Below are 25,658 nucleotides of genomic sequence, written 5' to 3'. Positions count from 1 at the left end.
TAACGCCGCGACGATACGGAGAACGATAAAGTTGCCTGCGCATGGAAAAGTGGGCGTGTGTTCGGGCTTTCCTCGGTCGCGGTGAGGAAAAAATGGCAGTGTCGTCTCGCGCCGTGACATTTTATCAAATTTACTGGAGGAAGATTAAGCCGATGGAATAGAAGAGAAAGGGGGCGGAGGGAAGAAAACACGCGGTCTGTAGAGAAGACGGGGGAAAAAGGAAACGATCGGGCTCGAAACGTGCATTCCCGGAGAAGGGTTGAAATAGAAGGGTTATCTTGACCGAAGTTACTCTTAATTACCGACCAAGATTTCGAAATTCTTAATTTTACACATGGTTGGAAAATTATGTAGTAAACTGATAAGGAAATTCCAAGCACGGAGCAGCGGAAAGAAAACGCGCGGACTGCACAGGGAACAGGGCGAAAGGGAGGTCTCACGCGCTTGGAATGCGCACCCGTGCACGGAGGTTTATTACTGGGAGATAAAGGCGAACGAGTCGGATGTATTAAGGTTCTCTTCCGTCGTATTCGTAACTCCCTGCGCGTTTCACGGACCAGTGGGCGAACGTCGCGCGCGTTTAGCCCTCTTCCGCGCAAGAGAACCAGAGCCGTAAACTCGGGACGGCAATCGGGCAGGTATCTCGACTTTAGTGTCACATGCCGCGGAACGTTCCGTCATATTTAACTTCCTCGTAATCCCGGGGACTCGACCTTCAGGTCTTCGTTCTCGCACGGCGCAGGGAATGAGTGCACTTCGGAGACAAAGGGGACCGAGATAAATGAAAGTCGTTCCGAAGGAAACCGTGCAGCAACTAAGCTCGTCTCGGTCGGTACGACTTATTTTCGAGACGCCAGGGTTCGCGATCCTGGGAACCTGTTAACAATTTCGTCACGGGACAGTCGAGTAGAACGGTATAATCGCCCGTCGCTCGAGGGAATGAACCTTTAACGGGTAACGCCCTGCAGTTTATCAGTCAGCAAGGACGAGAACGGAGGGGAACGGAAACTTCAACAAAGAGCCAACAGAGACTGGTTTCTCTTCGCATGCCAGACCGCGAGAGTCTCATCCTTCGATTTATCGTTCCTTGAAGCCGAGACATAACGCGTCAACCATTCTTCAGATCCGTTTAGAACGGTCCGTGAACTTTTACAAGGAAAAATGTATCCAATATAAGTCGGCTGAATTATTGTCGAAAATCTGATAACCACGGGTATTTCGTGTATCGTGTTTCAGCAGTCTATACGGTCCAGAGGTTTCCAGGGCTAAGCGATGCCCTTTAGGGTAAATATTCTGACGTTTCATCCACGCTAGTTAGCTTTATCGCAGATATTCATTCCCATACCCGTGCGACTACAGATCTGCGACGAAGATAACCTGATACGCTGGCGAAACGTTGGCTTGCTCCTTCACGAACGAAAGTCTGGAACTGTACAAACTTGTACGTGGAATTAGATTTAATATTTCGCTCCTGGTTTCTACGCTGCATTTCATTTCGTTCTTAGTGCGCTTCGAGGTTCAAGAAGAGCATGTTTTACTATTTGCCCTCGGCTCGTTGAAATTAATTAAATCTTACGTGTCGCCTGGACCGTTCGCGTACGTATCCATGTTCTATATAATCCAAAGAATATTCTGGTTTCTTTCTTAGAGCTTTTCAGATTACCACGAAGTAATTTGCACCGTGTTTCGAGGTATCGATACCCGACGAAATTTTCCATAACATCCCCGTCCCCTCTCCCGGGAATATTTTCTGGCTTACATTCGCGTCGCTCTACCCAGACTGTCGATAACGTGAAATTTTACGACACCTTGTGTAGAACGCGTGACTTTTCCCCCGTGACTATGCCATGGCTCCTGTCTGACATTTTTAAGAAATCCCCCCCCCCCCCCCTCCGTCTTACCTGACCCCAACCGACGTTTTCTCGCTGTCGCTCCCGGCTGACATTATGCTAACCAGACTCCGACCCCTCGATATTTCGAAGTCTTCGACGCTTTCCTTGATCTACGAGGCCGCATTCCTCCCTTCGCGCGTTCGCTTGTTAACGCGTTCGCGATAGACGAAAATCGTGCGCGCTCTGAACGCGAGGATCAGTCGAACCCTCCCATCCACGAAAACGTACTCCCGTCGGGAATATTCGTGGAATCGAGTTTAAAGCGGCTTTGGGTTTTACAACGTGTTATTTCTAACCTGGAAGCACCTATTTTTCTTTACACGTCGCGCGAACGGTTCGGTTGTCGGTGAAATACTCTACGCGCGAATGAAAATTTCAAACCGCGTCTCTTCGATCTCATCCGTGTTACGCTGAAAAACTTAGAGTAAATATTATCGATCCTATTAAAAATGCAAATGAAATAAATGTTGGGAATATAAAATAAAAGGTATATACGCGTTATGCGATTAAGAATGAAATAACATCCGCTGTACTTGGATAGGATCACCAGAGCTTGATTCCCCGCGAGTTCATAAATTTTATGTGATCCGCTTCCATCGCGTTCGCGCGATCTCATCCTTCGATTCGCTTCGCTTTCGGGTCACAGAAACGATAATCGGTCGGGTAACATCTTGATATCGACCGAAACTTCCGGCAGGGACGTGATTTATTTCGAAGCGTTCTGTGCTCAGACGTGTTCCTGTCACGCTCGTGGCATATTTCAGCGTTATTTCGGCGACGGAAATTCGATACGCGCCGTCGCGTCATCGGGACAGCGAGATCGGGAGCGATCGTCGACCGTCGACGTCGGTTTATCGAAAATTTATTCGTTCCGCCGACATGTGACTGGCTCGCTTTGAAGGGAACCGACAGTCAACGAGCATCGTCACCGCTGACAAATGAAAGTTACTCGATATTGCGCCAATAAAATCCAATCCGCGCAATAAATGCCTCGTTCCCGTATAACCGCGACGCTGTTCAAGGAATCCATGCTTCTTCTCGATATTTTTCACCGATTACCAACGCTCGACCCCGTCCATGTTCGTTCCTCTTGTTCGTCGAACTTGGACCGAGGATGGTCTCGCGTTTTTATTTCCAAAAGAGTATTAAACTTTACATGAAAAGGCCGGACAAACTTTTTCTCTATAACGTTTAGATATAATTCTCCAAACTGCGGTTGCATTACTGATGAAGAGTCAGACTTCGCGAAGACAGTGGAAAGTTTGGTTAAACGAGCTCGCGAACGGAACTTTGTTCTTCCCGACTCGAAAGCTTTTCCGTAGAAGTGTCATTCATATTTCTCTCTACGTGGTTACTACTCTGCCCGCACAAATAACTATTTCCGTGAACTTTGCGAGAACTTGCGAGCGCTTGTTTGCTAGCGTCGCGAGTATAACGGGTGGGGCAACAGCTATGAGCACCCCAGATATCTTCGAAACTACAAGTTTCACAAAAATATTTGCTGAAGTGAAATTGGTCGGTTGGATTAGCTCGCTATTACTCGCGACAAAGGGTCAAAGGATCTTGATCGAGCTCTGTTAAAAAAAAGATTTGCGACACTGGTCAAAGGATACTTCGAACCGCCAATTATCCCCGGAATATCGGTAGTTCCACGAATGCATAAGTAACGGGATAACGTTTCGCGAGAAAATCAAATACTTCTGTTCGACGTAACCCAGTGGACTTATCGCCAGGATCGTCGTCTGAAAGACACCCTCGACGACGGCGGCAATCAAACTTTTCCGTGGCACAAATCAGATTTCCACGGTTGCTCGCGCCCAGCTAGGATCACCGCGGGTCGGCTCCCCGCGTTTTCTTTCCCGATCGTTTTCGTTGTCGCCGCCTCCGTGGAATATTTATGGCCGTTCGCGGGAGTCGGAGTTAGTCGTTCGGGTACTCCAAAGTCGCTGCTTAATACGAGGAATAAATCAGGACAATATTCGAAAATTACGCGTGTAATGCGCCGTGAAATGAACCGATCGGCCGTCACGCTGCTCTGCAACACCCCAAAGTCAACTCGACAAATGCGCGTAACTATATTTCACAGACCCGCCGGGATTACTTCTCCTACGGACCCCATCTTAGCTTTTCCACCCCTTTCTTTTTCCGCTCCGTCTTGTTTCATTTCGCGACTCCGCCACGCGCGGTTTTTACTCTCCTTGCTGTTATTGAGTTTAACGGAGAGCAAGCTGCGCTATCGGTCATCGTTTAACCTCCACGATTTTTTCGGGATCCTGGGTTTAACCCTTGGAAGCCTGATTTTTAAAATAAATTTTTAAAAATATCAATGTATTTATTGCGCTAGCCAGATAAAGGGAAAAATAATTAAAAATTATTTCGAAAAAAGCAGGTATCAATTTTGATATTAGTGCACAATTCGATTTAGAAGTCCGGTATCAAATTTGAAACTTGGCGCATTTAAGGGTTAAAAACGCAGAATAAACCAGAAATGGCAAGAGGACCGTTAACAATAATGATTGAAACGTCGTTAACGAAACGTTTGAAGAGCGCGCAATTATTTTGCTCGGGTGTTCCGCGATAACGTTGCACGGTTTTTTCTCCATGACCGATAAATACGCGAGGTTTCCATCGCGCTTGCCGCGAATCACGCCGTCGTCTCTGGCCAGCCACCCCCGCGCGCTGCAACCAACCCCGCACCCATCCTGCCGTTGATGGACGAGGAGCCGCCGCCGTGCTCATCCCCTTTCCGTGCATCAATTTGGCGAGTTCGCGTCTGCATACATGCGTGCGTATATCGAAGGGACCGGGGGTGATACTCACCCTCTCTCCACCTCCGACACGTTTCACAGTTCCCTCGGCCGGCGCTCCTTTCTGTTTCGTTCTTATCAATTCAAGCGTAATGCGTCTGCAGATGAAACGCAACGCGTTGCGCCAGGATCACAAAGACTCGGTTCGGTGAAGGACCGTCGAGGGGTTCGGTCCATCTGTAGCCCGCAATCTCCGCCTTTGGATGACTGGTCCTGCCGCACACGCGAGCACAAGTCGGTTTCGCTTCATTTTTCTTCGAGCGCAGCCCGCCGCGCAAATCCCGTCGACGTCCTCGAATTTATCGATGAATCCTGCGCCACGGCAAATGACAAACGACGCCACCGCGATGGGACGCGATTGTCTTCACGGTAACAGGCTTTCGGCTAGTCGCGATACTACCCCGGCAAAATGATACGTTTATTTTTTTAGCGCGGTAAGGAAAATAAATCGCGACACATGGTGCCTCCTTCCTTTACCTTCGATACGTTACCTTAACCAATTGATGTATCCGTAACGTCGGCAGATTTCTCCTCTTCGAGCGTAACATACAAATGACCGGCGTCGCGCATCGTTCTCCATTTCCCTGTTGCTCCTCTGAAACGAGTTTAGTTTCGACCACGGGTCGGAGATCCGGAGTCTCGTCCTAGTATTACGTCTACGTAGAATTTATTCGCGTTCCATTCTCCTGAAAATCTTTTCAACCGCTCGCGACCCTTTGCGTTCACCGTCTACCAACGAAACTCCATTGAAATCTGTGCGTAACGTCTCGGTATAGTCCTCCCGTCGGAACTCGCTCGATTTCTTCGAGAAGAAAAATTGGCACGCGTGAACTGGAGTTTATAAGGGTCGAGCAGCGACAGCGTGTACGGCCGTCGGTTTGTTATACGCGAGAAAACGGCAGAAGCAATTCAATCAGAGCTGGTAGCAACGAACAGCTGAGGCACCCCTTCTCCTTTCGTCCCTCCGAAGAGCTTGTTCTGGCACCGTTTTGCCCGTTTCTCGGCGACCCGTATGATTTACGACGCGGGAGCTGCACACGTACTACGATGTAAGTTAAACGGTCTTCTCACGCCCGCTGCTTCCATGGTCGTTGCGGAATTACCGGGTGGCGTGTTTCGCGTCACGGAAAAAGTGCATCTGGACTCTGGTTGCTGACCGCGGAGAGTTTCGTTCCGGATCTAGGAGAGTTTCGTTCCGGTGGAACGTGTGCTGTGATCTCTCTACGGTTTCGATATGCGCGGTTTCCCCAAACGTCCCGACGATATTGAATTTGCGAGCTCGGCTTTCGAGAATTTTTACTCGTCCTGTTGTTTATCAAATGTAGTTTGTTCCCCAACACTCGCTTCACTTTCGAGGGTAACGTGATACGCGCGCAAATGCGACCATCGCTTGGCGCGAGTAAAATATAATACCATTGGTCGGTTAGGTGTCACCCCTGTACTCGCCCTGCATTTCAATCGGTCGTCCGTCGATGGGAGTTTCCGGAGAACTTATCGAATCCCAGGGAAAGTAGCTTCCACGACTTTGGCTGCTTGCCAGTTTACAGATTCTGATAATTGGGTCACTATAACCAAGTTTTATACCGTTCGAGGTGTAAAAAGGCGAATACCAGAGCGGGTGACGACGTTATTCTTCTTCGAGTTATTCAGTTTTTACAACGGTGCGCATAACAAATAAGAAATGTCTTTCATCGAATCACCTTCGATTTCCGCACCCTGGAGATTGAAAATCTCTTCTTTCCGGATACGGTTACAAATCGGGATCCGAAAATGCTCGAACGAAGAAGAAGCGTAAGAGCTGCATTTGACGTCGAGAGATTTCGACGCGTAGGATTCCAAGGCGCGGTGAAAATTGTCAATTGCAAAGGCAGATGGATGGCGGACGGGGCAGGATTAGAGAAACGGGGGGGTTGCTCTTGATTATCTTGGTCGGTCGAAGTGCGGACGTAGACGCGACGATGGAACGGTGAGAGGCGAAATGGAAGAAAAAAACACAGGGAAAGCTGAGGTAATGCGAGAGGCCGGTGAATACGTGGTCGGGATTTTTCACGAATCGATTATGGCAATTCAATCAGGAACGTCGAGGCAGGGGACGAGGATTTGTCGTTTGCGACGCGAGGCGGACGTCGAGATGCGGTTTATCCCAAACTTCCATCCTCTCGGATGTTCTCCATCCGTTCCATCGGAATCCTTGGTGTTTTCTTTCCGTTTCCGGGGAACTGGATAGCGCAGAGTATGAAAGAGATTCTCGCGGGAGAAAAAGAGAACCAGACCGGAGGAAAAAGGTTACAAACAGGACTGGAAAGTTTGTCGAGCTACCTCGCGGTGCGTTTGGGAGATTAGAGGGTCGGAAAATTGAGGAAGGAATTTATATACTTTGATCCCGAGAATGAAAACACACTGGAATAAATCGTTTCCGATGATTTCGCGGCGTGATGTTGTTCGCGATCGGTAAGTAGATTAGGTCACGTTGTGTACGATGTCGGATACCAGCAAACTAATATTGTCGAGTGACGAATGAATAAACATGAGCTGGGCCAGTAATCAGTGAGACAGCGGTAATATTCGAAGCGGGGGGAAGGGAAGCGAGATATACGCGGCAATAGGCGATTGATGTGGAATTAAACGGGGTGATTTGGAATAGCTTTCGAAGCTACAGGGTGTTCCATTCGTCGAGCGTTTTAAAGTGGAACCTGGGTCCAGGAACATCGAAATAGTTTGGAGAAAAGGCTTTCCGAGTATATTCTTGTCCGTGGCGGGACCCCGGCGTGTTCGCATCTTTTTCGAAGTTTTTAATTCCTGGCTGCCGCGTATCAGACGCGTCGGAGCAGGAGATATGCGACCTTACTAACGGCCCCCGACGTTTAAAGCGCTTCGCGCCGTAATTTCCTTGATTAAGCCGAGATACGTGGCGAGTTGCCAAGCAAGGGTGGAAGAGAGAGAGAGATGGAGGTCGAGGGCGAGGGCACGAGTGTCCGCTCGCTCGTAAATAACATCGCGAATTAAGCGTGTAATTTCCGCGCGAATTACGAGCGCGCGAGAACGCTCCACGGACTGCCTCGTTCATGCTCGATACCTTCGTTACAAAATCAAAAAAGGAGGAGGAAAAAAAGAGATAACGGAAGTTGGAAAATTTATGATCGCAACGACGACAGGCCCCTCGCGGAGTCCGTCAACGTCGGATACGGTCAACGACGCATGATCGATGCCGTCGTGCAATCCGATTACGCGACAACATTTTTATGGCGTTTGTCGTTTTAATACCTTGTAACTCATTCACTTTGTCAAGCGACGGAATTGATAGTCGTCCACGTTAAGTAACGCGGCAAACTCGTCGACGAGAGACCTCCGTTTTCGACGGGAATCGTTGTTTCGTTTACCGTTTGCAACATTCGTTACAGCTCGAGGGTGAAAACCGTATTTCGCCGATGCCAGTGAATATTGCACGGTGCGGTGCCGTATACTAGGTTTGAAACAGACCGTGCGACAAAAGGGAACAATCGCGTATTCGATATTGTACGTTTAACCGAATCGTATCGTTGCAAGTAAATTAATCATTGTTTCCGAAACAAATTTTCGATATTTACATTGACGAATGCGAAACTTTCCATCGATATGCTTCGATATCGGTTGACGGTATCGCTGGCGAATATCGATTATAGGCGCGTTGGAAAATGACCTTTCGTCGAAGATTGAGGACGCGAGGGATCCAGTACGCATCTGTTTCTAGTGATTGATGCGTAGATTGCGTCCGCGCGACGTGCACCTGCGTCTCCTGGATCCTTCGTTTCGTTTTCGGATACCCGGAGGCGTGCTTCTAGAAACGAAAGAAGCGACTTCTGTTTTCCTGGAAACTTTTCTGTTCTCATTTCTGACGGCGTGTTCGCTCTCGAAGACTTTTCGTGCTTTTTCAGATCTCGAATGTATTTACTCTTCTATTCTCGAAGCACTATTTCAGAAGTAGCTACAATTCCGGGCGCTCGCAAAAGGTGAGCAAAGGTTTGAATCGTAATTAAATTCTAAACACGATGAATTACGAAATTCGAAACTATTCATACCCAAGTTTGCCTTGTCGCGAGACGTGGAGGTAAGAGTCTGTCTTCCTACTACCGCGTCAACAGACTGTTCCATTACAATTCGCGCGTACGAGCAGTCTACGAGGTTGTTACAAGTGTCGCCCCGTGTTCTATGAGTCAACAATACTCTTCGAAACTCTCCCTCCCTTAGGAATAACAAGTACTCTTCCGGTAGTCGCAACAAGTGTATTCGCGAGCCTGTGCATTCATCCCACGTAGAAATCTAGCGATAAGAAACAATCTCTTCGCGTTCTGGCATTCTTTTCGGAATTAGTACGTCGAAAGGAACGAGCAAGCGAACACGGAAGCGAGTGTAACGCGGTTTCTAGATATTTCGAGACGATTCTTCGCCTCGGTAATACGACTCTTCCTCTCGGAGGTTTAAATATTAAGAGATTTAATCGAGTAGACTTTGAAACTGAAGAAGAAAAGTGACGTACGGACGGGAGTACTTTCTCTCAACTACATTTTCTCGATCGTACTGTTGACTCTGGCGTCTGGCTGTCGTAAAGTATCCGAACTTCTCCCCCTTCGCCTGCAACTTACTTTTCTCGTTTAAATATTTGACCGAGTGAAATAAGTTTCTCGCATTCGGCCTGCCACCGTCGAGAGCGATCGATTGGTCATTCGAGTACTGCTGCCAATTATCCCGGCTGGACGTTGTCGTTCTTTTCGGAAGTCTGCCTTTTGATCGAATTAAGTTAAGTTAGTTAAGTTAAAACATTCATTTATCGATAGATTTTTTGACCATTGCTATTTCAAGGTATAGAACAGGATAGAGGTTTGTAGACTACTGTGTCCGATCATGACTGGCTGACTCTACCGGCGTTTCTACGCGGGAACACCGATGAGTGACGCAAGTAGAAAGAGCGAGCATTGGTCAGATATATTCGTCTCGACACGGTAGGAAATTTGTTCGGCATTAAAGACGGTGTTCCACTTTAAGCCTTATCTCGGCCAGTTGGCTTACCAGGAGTAACGAATTTTTTTTCACCGTTCTTGCGCCGGAGCCGTTGCTGTAGAAGCCACGCCGCTAAATACGGTTCGCTGGCAAGCGGCATCTTGACGCGAGATTATTAACCGTGGTCCATAGAGGCGCCGCTTATTCGGACGTAATGTCGGGCGGAAGTTGCGGCGGCGAACAGTTGATAACCGGCCCGTATCTCTAGGACTGTCGCTAGGGTTACCAGAATCCCGATGCAACTTCTAATTCAGCTTACTACCCCCGTTGTAAATGACAGAAACCTCAATTTTAAGTCGAAAGCAATTTCCTTCGAACATGGTATAATAACATTTGTTACAGAAACGATATCGTTGCGGAAATTTCTGTTGTGTCCCCGCGCGCGATATCGTTTGCTTCCGCTTTAAAGGCGATCCTGCGTGTCCCCCCACTCCCTGTCCACGGCCCTTTCTATTTTTTATAACAGGCCGACACAGTGGTCGCAAATGCTTGCACGCGCAGCCCGCGAAACGAGGGCTCGCTCTCTCGAGAGCGAGAGACCCCCGTCTGGGTTCGCTCTCTCGTTGGTATTTCCAATTTCACAGAGCGTGGGTTAACGAGGCCCGAGGGCTGGAGAAGTTAGGGCGACCGAGCCCCTGGAACGTCCTCCGTCCCCGCCAAAAAGTGAGCCCGATGGTCCCACTGTTACACCTCTTCGTCCTCTCTTTCTCCCGCTCTCTCCGTCCCTCGGTGCGCACCCCTTTAAACGTGGGTACCCTATCGCGCACGGGGTTCCGGCACATTACCTTCGCTGATTACCGGCCTGCCCCGCGGAGTATGTCACCCAGTCACCCTCGAGACACATACCTTCCGGAATCCTGCGACCCTTTCCTACGGTCGGTTCCGTATCTGCGAGATAGGCATCGCAGGAAGCGTTCGAGACGAACGAACCAACGAACGACCGTATGCTTCGTTCTCGTGAGATTTAAGCGGTTTCCCGGACCCCCGGGGTTTGCGCGTCTCCGAGTTTGATATTGGATTTCACGCTGTAAAAACTTTATTATGCACGCGAGGTTGCATGCCGCCCGACGGGAGTCCTTGTCTGTTGGTTTTCGCGTCGCCAAGGACTCTGCTGGGTTAAAAAGAAGCAAGGGATACCTTAGCGGTTGTTTCATTTCCGATGGGAATTTTAAATAGATATCAAACTTTACAGCGACACGTGACGGAGCTTCGGAGATGCGTTTCCATGTTTGCTTAGTTGAAATTTACCTAGCTAGGCTACCACGGTGGATAATCGTAACAGATTTTCATTGAGTAGGTTTCTTTTCAGTTATGGTTGAATTGAAATTCGGTTTCTTTACCTTTCAGAGCAGCCCAAAGGTTGAACCTCTCGTCGAGCCCGCACCGTCGACGTCGCTCCGGCGACGAGAACATCAGCTCGGACGAGCAGCCAATCTTCCCAAATGGATACGCGGCTCTGCTTCTCAGGTCACCGCCTCCCGCGCCATCTGCTCTCCTGCGGAGGATAGGCGTCAAAGAGCTCACCGGGGTCGGCAAGGTAAGTTCATCATACCCTCTATTTCCTCGTATCGTGCTCTGCAACCACCACTTGTTCCGCGTCGTTGCAGAGCTTACGTAGACTAATTAACGTCTGGGCGCAGCCGTTCCCTCACCTTTCCGTACAATTTCCACGCGTCGAAATAAACATGGAACGGATCAGAGCCTAGGGTTGATCGAATCATTTTTACCGAGTATTTCGGTTTATACAAATACGTAAATCAGAATTTTGTCCATCGCTATTGTTAGGAACCTGTGTGTACACGTGTCAACGCTTAAACATGCATCCAATGTGCGAATAGTCTAATTCAGCTGAGTTGGTGGAGCGAGACGGAAGCAAACACGACTTCCGTTCGCCTCGGTTTGTCCACCGTTTACCGTAAATTCGCGCGCGTTCGAAACGACCTCGTGGCGATTCCGAATCCGTCGTATCGCATTCCGTCCTGACGCGGGCACACGCGAGCTACCAGCGCGCGGCCTGTTTCCTCTTCGGAGTGGTATTTCTAGCACACGGACGTTCATAGCAGCGATGGGAGTGATACGGGTAGATGTCCATAATATACGAGCAATTCGATACCAAAGCACTCGACCCCTTCATTTCCACCGTAGCCAGTGGCTACGTATTCAAAATCGTTACTTCCGAATCTATCATTTCTCTTTTATTATTTTATATAACAGCGAGTTTGGACAACTGTAACAACCTTGAAACGCTTTGAAACGGTTATCCGTTTGTTCCGTAAACGTTGGATACTGTCCCACGCTAGGATACACTTCACGGAACTGACATCGATACTATCGATTCCATATCATTCCCATCGCTAGCCCATAGCGTTGCGCGGGAATCTTGGCGAGGGCATGCGATTTGAAATGCAGATGAGCGTCTCGCGCCGCTATAAGCCGCGCCTACTCCTCGCTCTTCCTCTTCCTCTTCCTCTTCCTCTTCCTCTTCCCGTTCCCGTACGGATTTTCCACCATCGCGACGCGTCCTTCTGCCCGCGATCGTCCTCCATCGCTTGAATATTCCTTTCGAAACGGATTCATGGATTCGAAACGGTTTCGGCGAGGATCGATTGGATAAACGCGAGTCTGGTGTCTTCCTGACGAGTATGCTAGGATATTTGAATGAGAAAATTAGTCCCGAGTTTCAAAGATGATTGCTTACAGGTTTCAGATCCGATTAAAAATAATAGCACAGTTCGATGCTAGCTACTGTATGATAGGGCGAATAATTTGAGAATAGAACATTAAAGAATTATGTCATAAACGGTGCAACAATCCAGTCGACGAGAGTTACAATAGGGGAACGTTTCGTCGCGGATGAATGAAACCCCGTTTCGCGTCAATTCGACCTCTTTAAAAAAATACTTTCCGTTTATTCTGGACGGAGCGACGCCTATCCCGTAGAAACGCGTCGGTGTTATTCGAAGTCTGATAGCACGCCATCGAGAGGCTGTCGAAAGAGCTCGCGTTCTAGACATTCCAGTAAACCACGGACACGGCAGATAGTATTACGTAAAGGGGGATGCTCGTTACGCTGAGAGACGCGAAACCCTCGCGGAATAAAAGCCGCCGACGCGGGTCTCGTGGGCCGCGCGTAAGCCGACCGACGGAATTGTTGAAAATTAATTCATCAGAAATAAGGGCTTATTGTTTACCAGCCGGTAAAGCTAATTAAAACGGGGTGATGTCGTAGGGATGAGAGAGGGTAGAGTCGAGAACGGTGGTCGGGTCTGTCTCCTTTAAAAGACGAGCCACATTGTTTCGCATCTGGCTTTATAAGCAACCGAGTACTTGCTTCCGTTTCTCTTCTCCCCGTTCCTTTCGGTTTCGGTCCACTCGCGTTCGCTCGGAAATCGAAATTTCCACCGATGACGAGCTAAGGAGCTATACCTTGACGAGGAGTAGTCACAAATTCATCGACGTCGTTTCAATTTTCGATGCGTGTCTTTTGGTATCGATAAAGTGTACTTGCGAGTCGAGGGAAATCGAGCGGAAAACGATCGATTCTGAGATTAGACGGACAACATTACGGTTGCAGACACACCGATAGAAGCCGGGCTTCGCCTCCGTAATTATCGTTTCTATGACAGGCGAGCAGAGCCCAGCCGGCCACCTCGCACACAGTCGAATATTTAGTGTCTCTATGAAGAGAGTAATTAAACCGCCGGTTGCGCGTCGAATACCGGCCAAACGCGGCTTTGCTTTGGCTTTCTGCTCGTATAGTTGCGAACCGTCTCTGTTCTGGCCGTTTCCAGCCCGGAGCTCTCGCATGTGCGCGTTTTACCGGACGCAAGAGATTTCGCTGCTCTTGGCCCGTCAGTCCCTCTGTCTGTCTGTACGGTTGCCCGTTACCTACGGTACTTCGCAGGGCCACACTGCCAGCTTCCAATTTGGCTTCCAGCCGCTTCGAACGAAGCCGACGCGACAAAGCTCCGCGCTCTGGTTTCGTCGTTTAAGTATAAACTCCTGTTTCGACTCCAGTGACGTTTGCAGAGGCAAACTGTCTTTCGCTGTCAGCGAAACGAACTCGTTTGGCGTTCGTGTGTCTTCGACCAAAAGTGCTTTTGCGAAATCACCTTATTACATCGAAGCGTTTCATTTTTGTGATTTTTAATTGCAAAGCCATTCTTCCCACCGCTGGAACGACGAACATATTCCAACGCTCTTGTTAGTCGGTTTCATAGCCTCCTTTATCGATAAAGACGAGTAGTCGAGCAGACTCTTGGCGCAAACATTCCGATTTCCGATGAATCCCGATCCAATATGCGTCCCGCAGGATCTCGACCCGCGAAAGGGAAACCTTGACCTTGGAAGATTGCGAGAAACGTTGCGAGCCAGAGGAAAATTCGGTCTGCATCTCTGACAAACGCAAAGTCAACAATCCATCGAAATCGAGAGAGGATGAGCGTGATTTTTATGGACTCTTACGACCGTGTACCGGCCGGTTTCTCGTTTTTTCCCCGAGTCTGGGTGTCTGGTCGAGAAGGAACGAACCCACGGGTCGAGGGACACCGAGAGGGAAAATACGAAGTTGGCCGGAATCGTGAGAGCAGGACGAAATGAACCGTGATCGCCGGTGGTCGTGGTTCCCATCCGGGAAACAACCGGGAACTCTCTTACGGACCCGATCGCCTTTAAGACAAAGAGACGAGAAACGCTAGATCCTCCCGCAGACGTATCCCTCGCCACTCGAACCAGGAAACGAACAATCCGATCGGGAATGAAGTTTTAAAGCTGAACCGAGTGGAATTCGGACTTATTTTGCGCGGGATCTAATCGACTAGGGTAAACGCACGAGTTTAAACGTACCGTAAACTATGAAACTACATCGTGCGCGTAAACTTTTCAATTCGAAAGGCATCGGTTCGTCGAGAATGTTCTTTTTAAGCCCGTGTTCGATTTGCGAAGTTATCTCAGCTCTTTTCCCTTCGATTTAATCGGAGTAGTTTTAGCCGCGCCAAAGCTAGAAAGACGGGTCCTCCGTGGTAGGAAAAGTTCATCGGCAAATCCATTTCATCGTTCATGGACCGTCGAACGATGACGGCCACCTTTTCCGGCGGTCGATCTGGAAAAAAACGCTCGTCCCCGTACTTTGTTAACGAAGTTTGTTAACTGCGCGCGAGACGAAGCTTCTGGACGAGTTCGTTCCAATCAGACGCGGTAATTCGTTTCTCCGTCGGATTATTTCGACGACGAATCGCAATCGGCCAGGGATCGAATTTTAGCGGCGGAACGGAGTCGAGAAAGAAGGGAGCGTGGACATCCGCGGACGGTCGGCCAATGGGGCGGCGGCGTTTGGGGAGATAGATTTATAGGGGAGAAAGTGACCGTGGACGCGAGGCGCGGAAAGTTTTCCGGGAAATCGTTTCGCTAATTCGAGGGAATTGATGTGGCGGGCGGGCAGAGGGAACGCGGTCGTTTCCTTTGGAAGAAGAAACTTTTATGAGCTGGTCGATGTCGGTGAAGTACCGCCACTTATTACCTCCTCGATTATTCGTTTATTAATAGAGCATTCCTACGATCTTCCTCCTGTATTTCCCGTTCATTCGCGTCTTCGACCTCTCGCAACGTTTGTCAGAACGTCGCTTTGGTCCGACCAAGGTGCCGCAGGTCTTTAAGAATCACTTCGGGAGAAGAAAGTGTTAAATCCATCGCAGGTATAACGCGCGAGAATCGATCGACCGTCGTTATCCTGGCACTACCTGGGGTTTTGGCGCGAGGACATGCGCAATTTCATCGAAGAAGCTGCTGACCAGGATGCGCCGCGGTCAGCGGTTTAAACCCACGCGTTTGCCAGGGTTTATTGAAATGTCCGGTCTTAGGCGGGTTGCTCCGTCGTCGGGAACAAGACGAAAGGGATGCTGGACACCCTCGTCGGTCCCGACACCCTCCGACCTCGGAATACCTAATGAGGACTTTTGATTTAGCCCGAGCCAGGGCCTCGAGAAACTTTACCGAATCCTGGCCAATTGCACGTGTCATTAGACGCGATGGGTTGATCCGTTATTTCAAAGTTGACGATGTCCTTCGAGCCCTAGATTAGCCTTAAGCGAGGAACAACCTCGACGGCGTGACGTGGCGATGTCAGGACAGGTTTTAGATAAAAGGAAATCGAATATGTTCACGTTTGGTTTCTTCCGGGATTGGTATCGATTTTTAGGGAATCTTTTAACGAACAATTAATATTCACCCCTTTCTTTCACCAGCGTCACGAAGCTGCTCGGATAAAAATAATTTCGCGGCCCTTTTTAATTCGATTTCACGCGATTCCACTCTAATAGAGGACAATAACAAGGTCTCACCGATGGGGTTATTTTAATAATGAATTAATCCGAGGGGCGCTGTGGGCACCGGGAAGACTGACATAGGGGTGTTTGCGGCCGGTCCGTAGGGAACACGGGTACCACGTGGGCCACGTGGTACCCACAGGATAATTGGAGGTCACTGCGGTTTTAGGGACTCCTGTGGCCCCTTCCGGGCCGTTCTACGGAAACCCTTACATACGAGCTTGTATGCACGGCTGTTCGACTGCTGGCATTACCCGGATTCCTGATTCGCTTTGCTGCATAATAATTAAGGATTTTGCGTGTCGTGATAGAGTACCGTGCTACCACAGCCACACGGAGATTGGCTGATCGAGGAAACCGTATCCCAACCGGTTACACTGAACTACGGTTAGAGCTCCCGTGTAATTATACCCTGTGAAATTATCTGCGTAGCAATATGTCCGATAATTTGTGAAAAAGTCGGGCGTTTTGCCACGATCATCGCGTGATTTTACTTGCAGTTTTTGTTTCCGGATAACAGCTATAATCGCGCGGCGTCGACCGGTGCGCGCTGTCTGGCCATGCGTTGACTTATCTACTTAACGATCCGCTACGATCAACTCGAAACTCTCGCGCAGCATATCGTTGACTACCGATGCGCTTCGTTTGCTTATTCTGGTGTTAGAAAATGAACTCTGACGGGTCAATTAAGTACTTTAACGAGTAACGATAGAATGTTGTTTATATTTCGTTCGCTGCTCGCTAGATACAAATTTCGCCCGGTTTTGCATTTCTTCCAGTTGAACGATGACTCGTCCTTAATTGAAGTTACGAAACAAAAGGAAGCTCGAGGAACGTTTCCGCACGTTTCATTAGGGGGCCCTTCGTTTTACCCGACAGAGAGGCGCGCGGCGCGCAACCCGCTGGGAGAAATATTTCAAAATGAATTTCTGTTTAATTCAACGGCCCGCCCGAGAAACCGCGCGCCCTTGTCCTGTGCCCATAACCACCTAAATAAACCAATTAGTAATTATCACGTATAAACCGATGCTCGGTCTCTCTTGATCGACTAACAGAAATTTGTAATTTCAGTTGTTCGAAAAATCAACCGCTCCTTTTTAGTTGATATTTTCAGCAGATGTTTCGCAATGGTTCCAACACCATTGCTATGCGACAGTATCGAATAGTCGACGATTCACGGGATGAAACGACGGCGATCGAAGGATGTCCGCCGCATAGATTCGTAATTTACGAACGTTCGCTCGTAATTTCCGCAGCCATTAATTACCGTTGACGCATGATCGGTTACAAAAGCTCGATCCATGGCGCTACCGATGGAATTTCGTATTTGATTATGGCGGCGGGAGCCGGTCGTTGGACAGCTGTCACGAATCTAGCCACTTTGCGACAGATTCTCTTTCCGTTCTCTTCGTTTCCGCTGTTTTCCAATGTTCGTCTCGGTTCAGCCACGTCGATAGACGAACTTCCACGATACTTCCTCGAGGAATTCCTCCGGATCTCCGAGAAAGTGGATTTTCAGCCGGGGTGCGGCCAGGTATCGTAAAACATGGAATGCAGTCACGAGTTTCGGGGGTCGCTTCTGTTTTATTCAAGGGGATCGGGTAACCTGTCTTTGGCCAAGTTTACACGTGGCGAGGTTCGGTAATTTCTGCGGGCAATGCACGCGACGAAAGGTCGCCGTGGCATTACGTGGTTTACCAGCCGCTGACGAAAATATGTCCCTGAAAGAGAGATGACCAGAATTTTGTTTCAAGCTCAAAATTTTAGATTGTTCGTCTTTTATGCGTTATCTGAAAATTTTCATCCAATCGAGAATATCGTCTATCTTTGCTCTGAATTAGGTAGCGAAAGGAATCTTTCCCCGAGAAGAATGGACGTAAGGGGTGTTGACGAGAGACACCGGTATCCGACGTGTACCGTATGTATTCACGCCGGTTGTTTGAGGACGTTAGTTTTGACAGGGTAATCCGTAAAAGAGCCCATCCATGACGAGTCTCTGAATTATTTGCTCGGCCGAGTGTATATTTTTACGGAAGCGTTGTCTGGCTCGTGGCACCTGGCGCGCGTCAGAAGTAACGGGAACTAATGACCGAGCCGCTGTTTGAAGTGAAATTTTTGATCGCGGCTCAAAGCGAGAGGAGCAGCGTTTGGCTCGTGCCGCGTTTATTGCTAACGAAGCTTCCAACAACAGCGCCAGGCGAGCGTCGGAATGGCTCTTGGCAGCGTGAATAACCCTTTAACTCTCGCGTATTGTTCCCTGTATTCTCGCTAACTCCCGCTAAAAGACTAGCTCTCAAAGACTCCCTCTCGAAAACTCCCATGTTCGATCTGTAGCACCTGAAATCTACGCGTGTGTTTCTAGTTAACCCGTTCGAAAATATCCTGTACGAAAAGAATTTTCGGGAATGGACTTGAAAGAGAAATCGATATTTGCTCCAAATAAACTGACACACTGCCTTAAACAGTGCTTTACAAATGAACGTTTGCAATCGAACAGCCAACGATCAACGATGGCCGAACAAATATCGATTCGAGAGTCAATCGTGCGGATGGCTTCGCATTGAACGTCGAAACAAGAGAGCCAATGAAAAAACAGGCTTACGCGTTTGTAGCGTGCGTTTTTCTTTCCATCTTTTTGTTTGTTTCCGAACGTAGAATACGCGAACCGTGATGGTTTGTACGCCAAGTTTTCAGCGGGGTTGCGCGGTTGAAAAATGTATTGGCCAAACTCGTGAATGAACGCTTTCGCGGCTGGATTTCCATCGAACAAATGAGAAATTCCAGAGGAGGTGCTCCGAACTGAGCTTTGAGGCGGGCAGGTAAAATTACAGCGAAATTTACGCTGCCGTGTGCATGGCAACGATCGGGACAACGCGCAGTTCTTTGTTTCGCGTACGATTGAATTGCAACGGCCAGACACGGTAGTCTATCAAATAATTAACGCATCGAATATTCGTAATATCAGCGTAGGTGTAAGAATTGAACCTATCTCTGCTGGCACAATGCGCTTTGCTCGACAATGCGCGCGTACAGCGTCAACTTCGCGAACGCTCGGCTTCTATTAGATCCTCTCGCCGGCTCATTCGCAAAGTTTCTATCGTAATTACCCTATTCTAAGCGGTTTAACGAGCCGTGGTTCCACTAAACACCCCTGTAGCTACCATCTTGTTACCCGGAGAATAACTTCGACTCGAGGCGTATTTAACCAGCGTTGCACGCCGTAGTTCGTGTTTCGTTTAATTCCGATTTCTACATCGACGACCGAAACGGGAGGTGGTTCGTTAGGGAGTTAAGCTGCCTTCGGTTCGGAGAATCGACCAGTTGTTGCTCGTTTCGGACAGTCGTAGTTCCTCCGCGTCCCTTGTCTGTAACTTTAGAGGCGACGCCGGGGCTTCGAAATTACTATCAAATTGATATTGTGCGACGAAGGAAACCCGAGGACCGGTTAACAAACATATATTGCGCGAGTCGCGTAATTGGACCGAGTTGAACGTATCGTTTTTTAACGTCGCGATTTGTCGTTTCTGCGTACACGAGAAGAACCCATTGCTCGACGAGGGGAAACGGAATGGGTCTATCCACTTTCTGTTTGCTCGTCCAATGATTATATCGATGTAAACGAAACTCGATAGAACGAGATCCGACTAGGTTTCACGGAGCCGTGAGTCCCAGCCGAGCATCGAGGAACGTTGTTTAATTTCGACGAACACGACCGATGCGTCCAGGGTTCCGGTGTATCGTGAACCAGTAACGCGATTCCGGGCGAAAAGCAACCGCAGTTCCGACGAAATTCCTTCCGCAAACCGTATCGGCGACCCTCCCTGCAGCCTCGATTACGTAGCCTCGATCCGTCCTCGATCCCGTTGGAGCAGAATCGTAAGCAGCTATCGGCAGATTTAAATTTCAGTAAAGCGGAAACTTGCGCAAACGCGATCGTTGGACCCTTCGGCGATCGCTGGTCCCTCGAGGGACGAAGGCTGCGCGAAACGGTCATTCGACGTCTCGTCTCTCTCGCACTTTCCGTCGAACGGGTACAGCTTTAATAAATGTCCCTGACGCGTGGTCGGCAAGGGTACAAATCGCCAGGAACCGCAGACACAATGCCAAGTAATGGTGAGCGACGGGTTCGGCGCAATGTCCCCCTGCATTACCGGTTCCTGGTGGCGCGCGATACCCATTTGTTACGTTCCTTGGCTGCAGGCGTCGCGCATTCGTCCGGCGCGATTTGATTTCGGCGCAAATCGCCGGACAAACGACCTTAATTAATCCTTCTCGTTCGACGGCCGCTCCCTGGTACTCGCCATCTGACGCTAGCCCATCGAGAGCGTCATCGCTTTGATCCTGGTCCGATCAGGTCGAGAATTTCGTCGCATCGACGATACCCGCGGTCCTCGAGTGCCACCAGAGGATCAGCTATGGCCTGAAATTCGCGTGGTTTCGTCATCGAGCAGCTCCCCAGCAGCCCCAAGAAAGTAGATCCACTGCGGGAGGATAAAATCTATTAAACCTATCGTTTATCGCGTCTCACCCGCGAGAATTTAATTTCTCGCAAGTACTCTCCTATCGTCTGACGCGTTATCGCCGATGGGATTATTATAACGGTTCCCCGTTTTCTTCGTTCTCCGAGCGGAGAGTTTGTTCGCGAGGAAAAAGTTTCATCGACGCGCCAGTTCCTCCCGCGGCAGGAATTTTCGAGCCCGTTTGCGACGGAATTCCTCGCGCAAACTCCCCGAGAATTCTCGAGACGACGCCGGTAATACCGTAAAACTCGATACGGGCGCGTGCTTATGGATTATCGATATTTACCTGCGTACGAGAGCGTCGCGTACGTCTCCCGGCAAGAAGCCCTGGCCCATTCGCCTTGGATCCTGAATAAACAATATTCTCGAGGCTTCGCGAGAGTCGGACCGCCGCGCGCCGCCTCGAAGCATTCATACGTCCGACGCCTCTCCTCCAGAATTCTCTTTGAATTTTACGCTACGCGCCATCACCGTCTCGTACTTGAACTTTATTACGGCGTGTACCAGTCGCAACAAAGCTGCACGGGAATACCTTACGAGGCGGATAAAATATACAGAAACTGATGGCACGAACGCGCAGGGACCTTTACAGGTAGACCTATAAAAATGCAGACTTTCAGCCCTTCCCGCGAACTTAGTCTCTCTCGCGAGGACCGAAAGCGTCTCTTTTTAAATTTCCCATGACTCCTCCTTTCGAGCTACGCGAATACCCTTGTTACAGCTGAATCAACTTGGTAATAAAACATTCTACGGTAAACTACGTTATTTATGTTTCCATGCGTCGCGGACGCAGATTTTATTCCCGTAAGAGCATTTACGATCATTTTTTGATATAATAATCTGTATCCTCCGAATTCGTCATCGATCTTCGATTATTTTGTACCTGGATTGTCTTTGCCGATTCTCCCGTGACCGTGATAAAGAATTAGGGAGTCGTCGATTTACGATGGCGCGCGCGCGCGAAACTCCAGGGAAAGGGAAAATTGCGTTGCGAACGAGTAACACGAGTCGTTAGCGGCTAATCCAACAGAGGGAACGAAGGGGACAGGGTTCGAAGCATAGCTCTAACCGTGGTAGCAGCCCCCTCCACCCCCCCCCCCCCCCTCCCTCTACAGGGCTCAAGAGTTGCGCGAAAACAAGCGGACAGGTTTCGAGGGGTCGCGAGAGAAAGGCGGCTAGCGCAGATGAGCGACGCGGCTTGGAACACCGAGGCCGCTGTTGATTCAAGTGGGCACGTGATAAAAATGACAATGATGAGTTAATGCAATAACTGTGTACCTACCAACCCTCCTGTCCATCTAGCTGCGCGGGGCCGCCCGAACACGCGTTCCGTTTGCGTTTGCTGGTGTTTGCGTCCTACACTATCGTCCATAAATATTCCCTCGCTCTGGAGATTTCGTGTGTTTCGGAGTACGCTACTAGTTTCCTAAACCTTTCGGCAGCCCCCCCTTTCCTCGCAGCGAATGAGAACTGTCCGTCTCTGATAGTTATAGGCTGAGATTACAGGTTGTTCATTTTAATCGATTCAAAAGTAATTTGTTTCCATCGATGTTTTTCGATCGTCGTAGCTAAGTTACAGTCGATTACGAGACAAAAATAAGTTTTATGAATTTCACGTTGACTTCTCGACGAGGTAAACTTCTGAAACAAAGTCGAAGAAATACTTGTGAAGGGTAGTGTACGGAACACGCGCATCCATCCGGTGGACCGTTTCCCAATTCGAGCTCGATACAGCTCGCGCCCTTTGGCTCTCGGCGCCCTCCCTTTGGCCGTTACTCCGGACCTCCATTGGCGTAGACAGAGGTAGGGACCGAAGGGAGGGCGTATGGGGCGCCGATAAACCATAGCCATAGCCGATGGAAACTGTATTCCTGGTATTTAGCGCAGGCCCTACCAATTTACTTCGCGCGGGCAATAAACCCTAGCTAAACGGGATTAATGCCTGGCAGTCTCGTGCACTCCGAACTTTGGATGCTCTCACTTACGGTTCCCAGTGTCTCTGGGAAGAAGCGAGTCCGTGCACACGATCCTACGTTTCCCCCTGACAGATCGTTGCTCGACTCTTCTTCCCTTCGTTGGGCGTCTTGCGTCAAGCGTGACTCGATTATGATATTCGCGGTGGGAATCGAGGGGTTCGTAGCGTGGGATTTTGTAGCCCGGCAGTTAACGAATATATCGCAACAGCATTCTACACAATTTTCTACAAGTACTTGTAAAAAATGAATACATCTCCCCGCACCCCCTACTCGCGTGCCGTTATCGCTCATACCTGTGCCGACGACGTACACCGAGATACGGTGGTCGCTGCTTGAATTTCGGCGGGCCAGCGATTGTTTTTTGAGTTAATTGGCCGCTGGATGGGCGAGAACAGTGCCCTGGCTGAGGCCCGTTGCATAATTAATCCACCGGCGGCTGACCTCACGGTGCACTGACCACTGTTTGCGCATTTCGAATAGCCAGTTGCCAGCACGGCCCGATAGCTAGTTGGCTGAGGGCGCATTGACTTCTACAACGAGTGAAACACGAGGCCCCGGAGGCCGTCCAGATTGCTCGGTGCTCTGGCTGGCAAGGTGCTTTCATCCGTGCCTTGCGATCGATTGCATTGAAAATTACGCCCGCGACAGTTCCCCATACCCACCCAACCGTGATTTAATTACTTGTACATCCAGTAATATCCGGGATGAGATTCGGGTTAGCACTCTGCCGACCAACAACTTTGGCTACGGTCGCGATGCACGGTTAATTTATGGTGTAACGCGAAGTGCACGAAACTTGGATCGTTTCTCTATCGTAACGCCATAATCCTGCGGTGACGGAGGAGGCGACTCGTGGTCCTGTTTACGCGGACGGTGAAGACTCTCGTGTTCCGGTAAGTTTCGGAACTAACGATCGAAGCGTATATCCTGTCGCTTAAACGTCTTCGGACACCTGCTGTTTTTAGGAACCGTAGTTGTATCGTCGTTGAGAAGGCCCCCTTTAAATATTTTTCCGAGGATCTCGTGAAACATCGTAGGAACGCCGATAAGTTGAAGATCCGTAAGCTCTTTGTAAAGCTTGATCTCGAATCGGTCGGCGTTTTTTCTCTGCACCGGAACCCTCGTTCGTAATCCTCTTCCGCGGGTACACGGCATCCGGAACTATTTGTAATACTTTAATGATTTCCTCGTAAATAATTCCATCTCCGTTAGAACGCCGTGGCGACGGCGGGGAGGCTGCTTACACAGCCGAGCTACCGGCGTGTTCTAAGTGAACGAGTGCATCGAGCGACTTCCACAGAGAGAATATTCATAAAGTCACCAAGACCGCCCTTGTCCTCCAGGACGTCGACGATGGGGGCGGGTGGGCCTGGAACGGGAAGTTGTACGAGGTGGGTGAGCCGCTTAACGGCAGACGATACCCATCTAGTTCGCCTACCCCCTTGGGCAATCCCTTCCTCTGGCGGCTTCTCTAATCCTTCGTTGCCAGCGAACCGATCGTCGGGTTCGGTTCTCCAGCGCGCAGTAATTTACGTCTCGCAGCAGCTGCGCGCAACCAAAGAAAGCGACGATGTTTCGCACAGAAATATCAATTTTATTAGAACGCGGATTGCCAAGGGGTTCCATCGTCGGATATCATCGAGTCGTCCTCTTTACACTCGAGGAACCAAACGCTCGGGGGTCGTTTCGTCTTTGATGGTATTTTTAGACGAAAATCAAGAAACATTTAGGAGAACATCGAAAGGAGTAATTACCAATCGAAGTTTCCTATCAATCAACACGCCGTATCGAGATACTTAGCGATAAAGTCAACTTGTCCGTCGACTCCACCGAATTAATTCACGTCGCTGCACGATAGGCCACGTTGTCCGAAGAGACTATTACACTTTGTTATCCACCGATACAACAGCGCGAGTTTGTAAGCCGTCGGTGGTGGTCGATATTTACGATGGTACAGACAATCTCTCGTGGCTAGTCGGAAGTCCGTGGACAATCGAACGACGGGGAGGGAGCGCGGGGGTGGGTCGCAAAGATCAAGGTCGGACAGACATGAACCACAGAGCAGCGGGGCTCGAATCAAATTTTATCGGCGACTCGTCCCGTTAGCGCCGAAGGCCTTAGCCTGTTTTACATTTAAAACGCATTACCGCGCCGCTCGCTTCGAATCCCATGCGGCGATAAAATGAAATTAATGGTCGCGCCCGCCAATTCGAGATATATCGACGGAACGAGTGAAAGGGAGAGAGGGTTCGGCGAAGGTGTGCGTGAGTACGGCGGGGCGGCGGGAGTAAGAGGGAAACAGGTGAGCTCGTCGAGATAACGGGAGATAGGGATCTAACGCGGCGCCCGGGCTGTTCTTTGAGGAAAAATGGACTTCTTAGCGGGAAATGGAAAAGGTGGCTCGCGTGTCGGAATAGTAAAAACCACGATTCGACTTTTCGTCGACGTATTACGGTCGAATACGTGCGTCGAAAGCAGAGGTCCGGTCGAACCTGTGGATTTTCGCTTCCCGTTAAAACTTCGGGAAAAGGGAAGAATTTCGTTGGCGATTGGTCGCGTGATTCCGGTACACCTTAAATGAAACTTTAACGAGCACGGAATGGCTTATGTTTTCAAATCGATGTACATCGTCCGCAATCGGCGGTTCCATTTCGCAAACATTCATCGTCGTTTATTCCCCGTCGGGTAAAAAGGAGTCGAGCGTTAAGAGGTTGGCAACGATGATACGCGCGTACAAGGTCGGGTCCTGGGACGCGGGAAGCGGCCGAGGAAAAAAGGAGAGCTGAAAACTTAGGAAACAGCCAATTCCGTGCATTAGGCAGGACGGTTTTTGCGTCCTGGGGTGTTGTAGCCGGTGGATTATAGCTCACGAGGGGGTAGGAAATATGAGGAGACCCTCTCGGTAATAGACGAGCACTATTAATTAGGTAGATTAAACTTTAAGTGCGCGTCGTTAGCCGGGACTGTGGGCGGTTCGTTATCCTCGAAAGAGAATGGCAAAAAATGAAAAGAAAAAAAAAATAAAGAAACAGAGAGAAGAGGTACGCACGAGAAGTCTCTCGTTCTCCCGCGATGCGACGTTTAAGCGTGCCGAGCCGTGGGG

General features: G+C 49.5%; 1 protein-coding gene across 1 annotated transcript in view; it reads left to right on the top strand.

Annotated features, from left to right (window-relative positions):
- Positions 1-25,658, top strand: part of LOC128877240 (uncharacterized) — a 259,027-nt gene that overhangs the window by 153,083 nt on the left and 80,286 nt on the right. Inside the window, exon 6 of the mRNA XM_054124383.1 lies at positions 11,084-11,273. Coding sequence (XP_053980358.1) covers positions 11,084-11,273 — 190 coding nt within the window. The remainder of the gene's footprint in view (positions 1-11,083; positions 11,274-25,658) is intronic.

Source organism: Hylaeus volcanicus, chromosome 5 (assembly GCF_026283585.1).
Source record: "Hylaeus volcanicus isolate JK05 chromosome 5, UHH_iyHylVolc1.0_haploid, whole genome shotgun sequence".
NCBI classification, from domain to species: Eukaryota; Metazoa; Arthropoda; class Insecta; order Hymenoptera; family Colletidae; genus Hylaeus; species Hylaeus volcanicus.
This window is presented reverse-complemented; position numbering and strand designations above follow the sequence as displayed.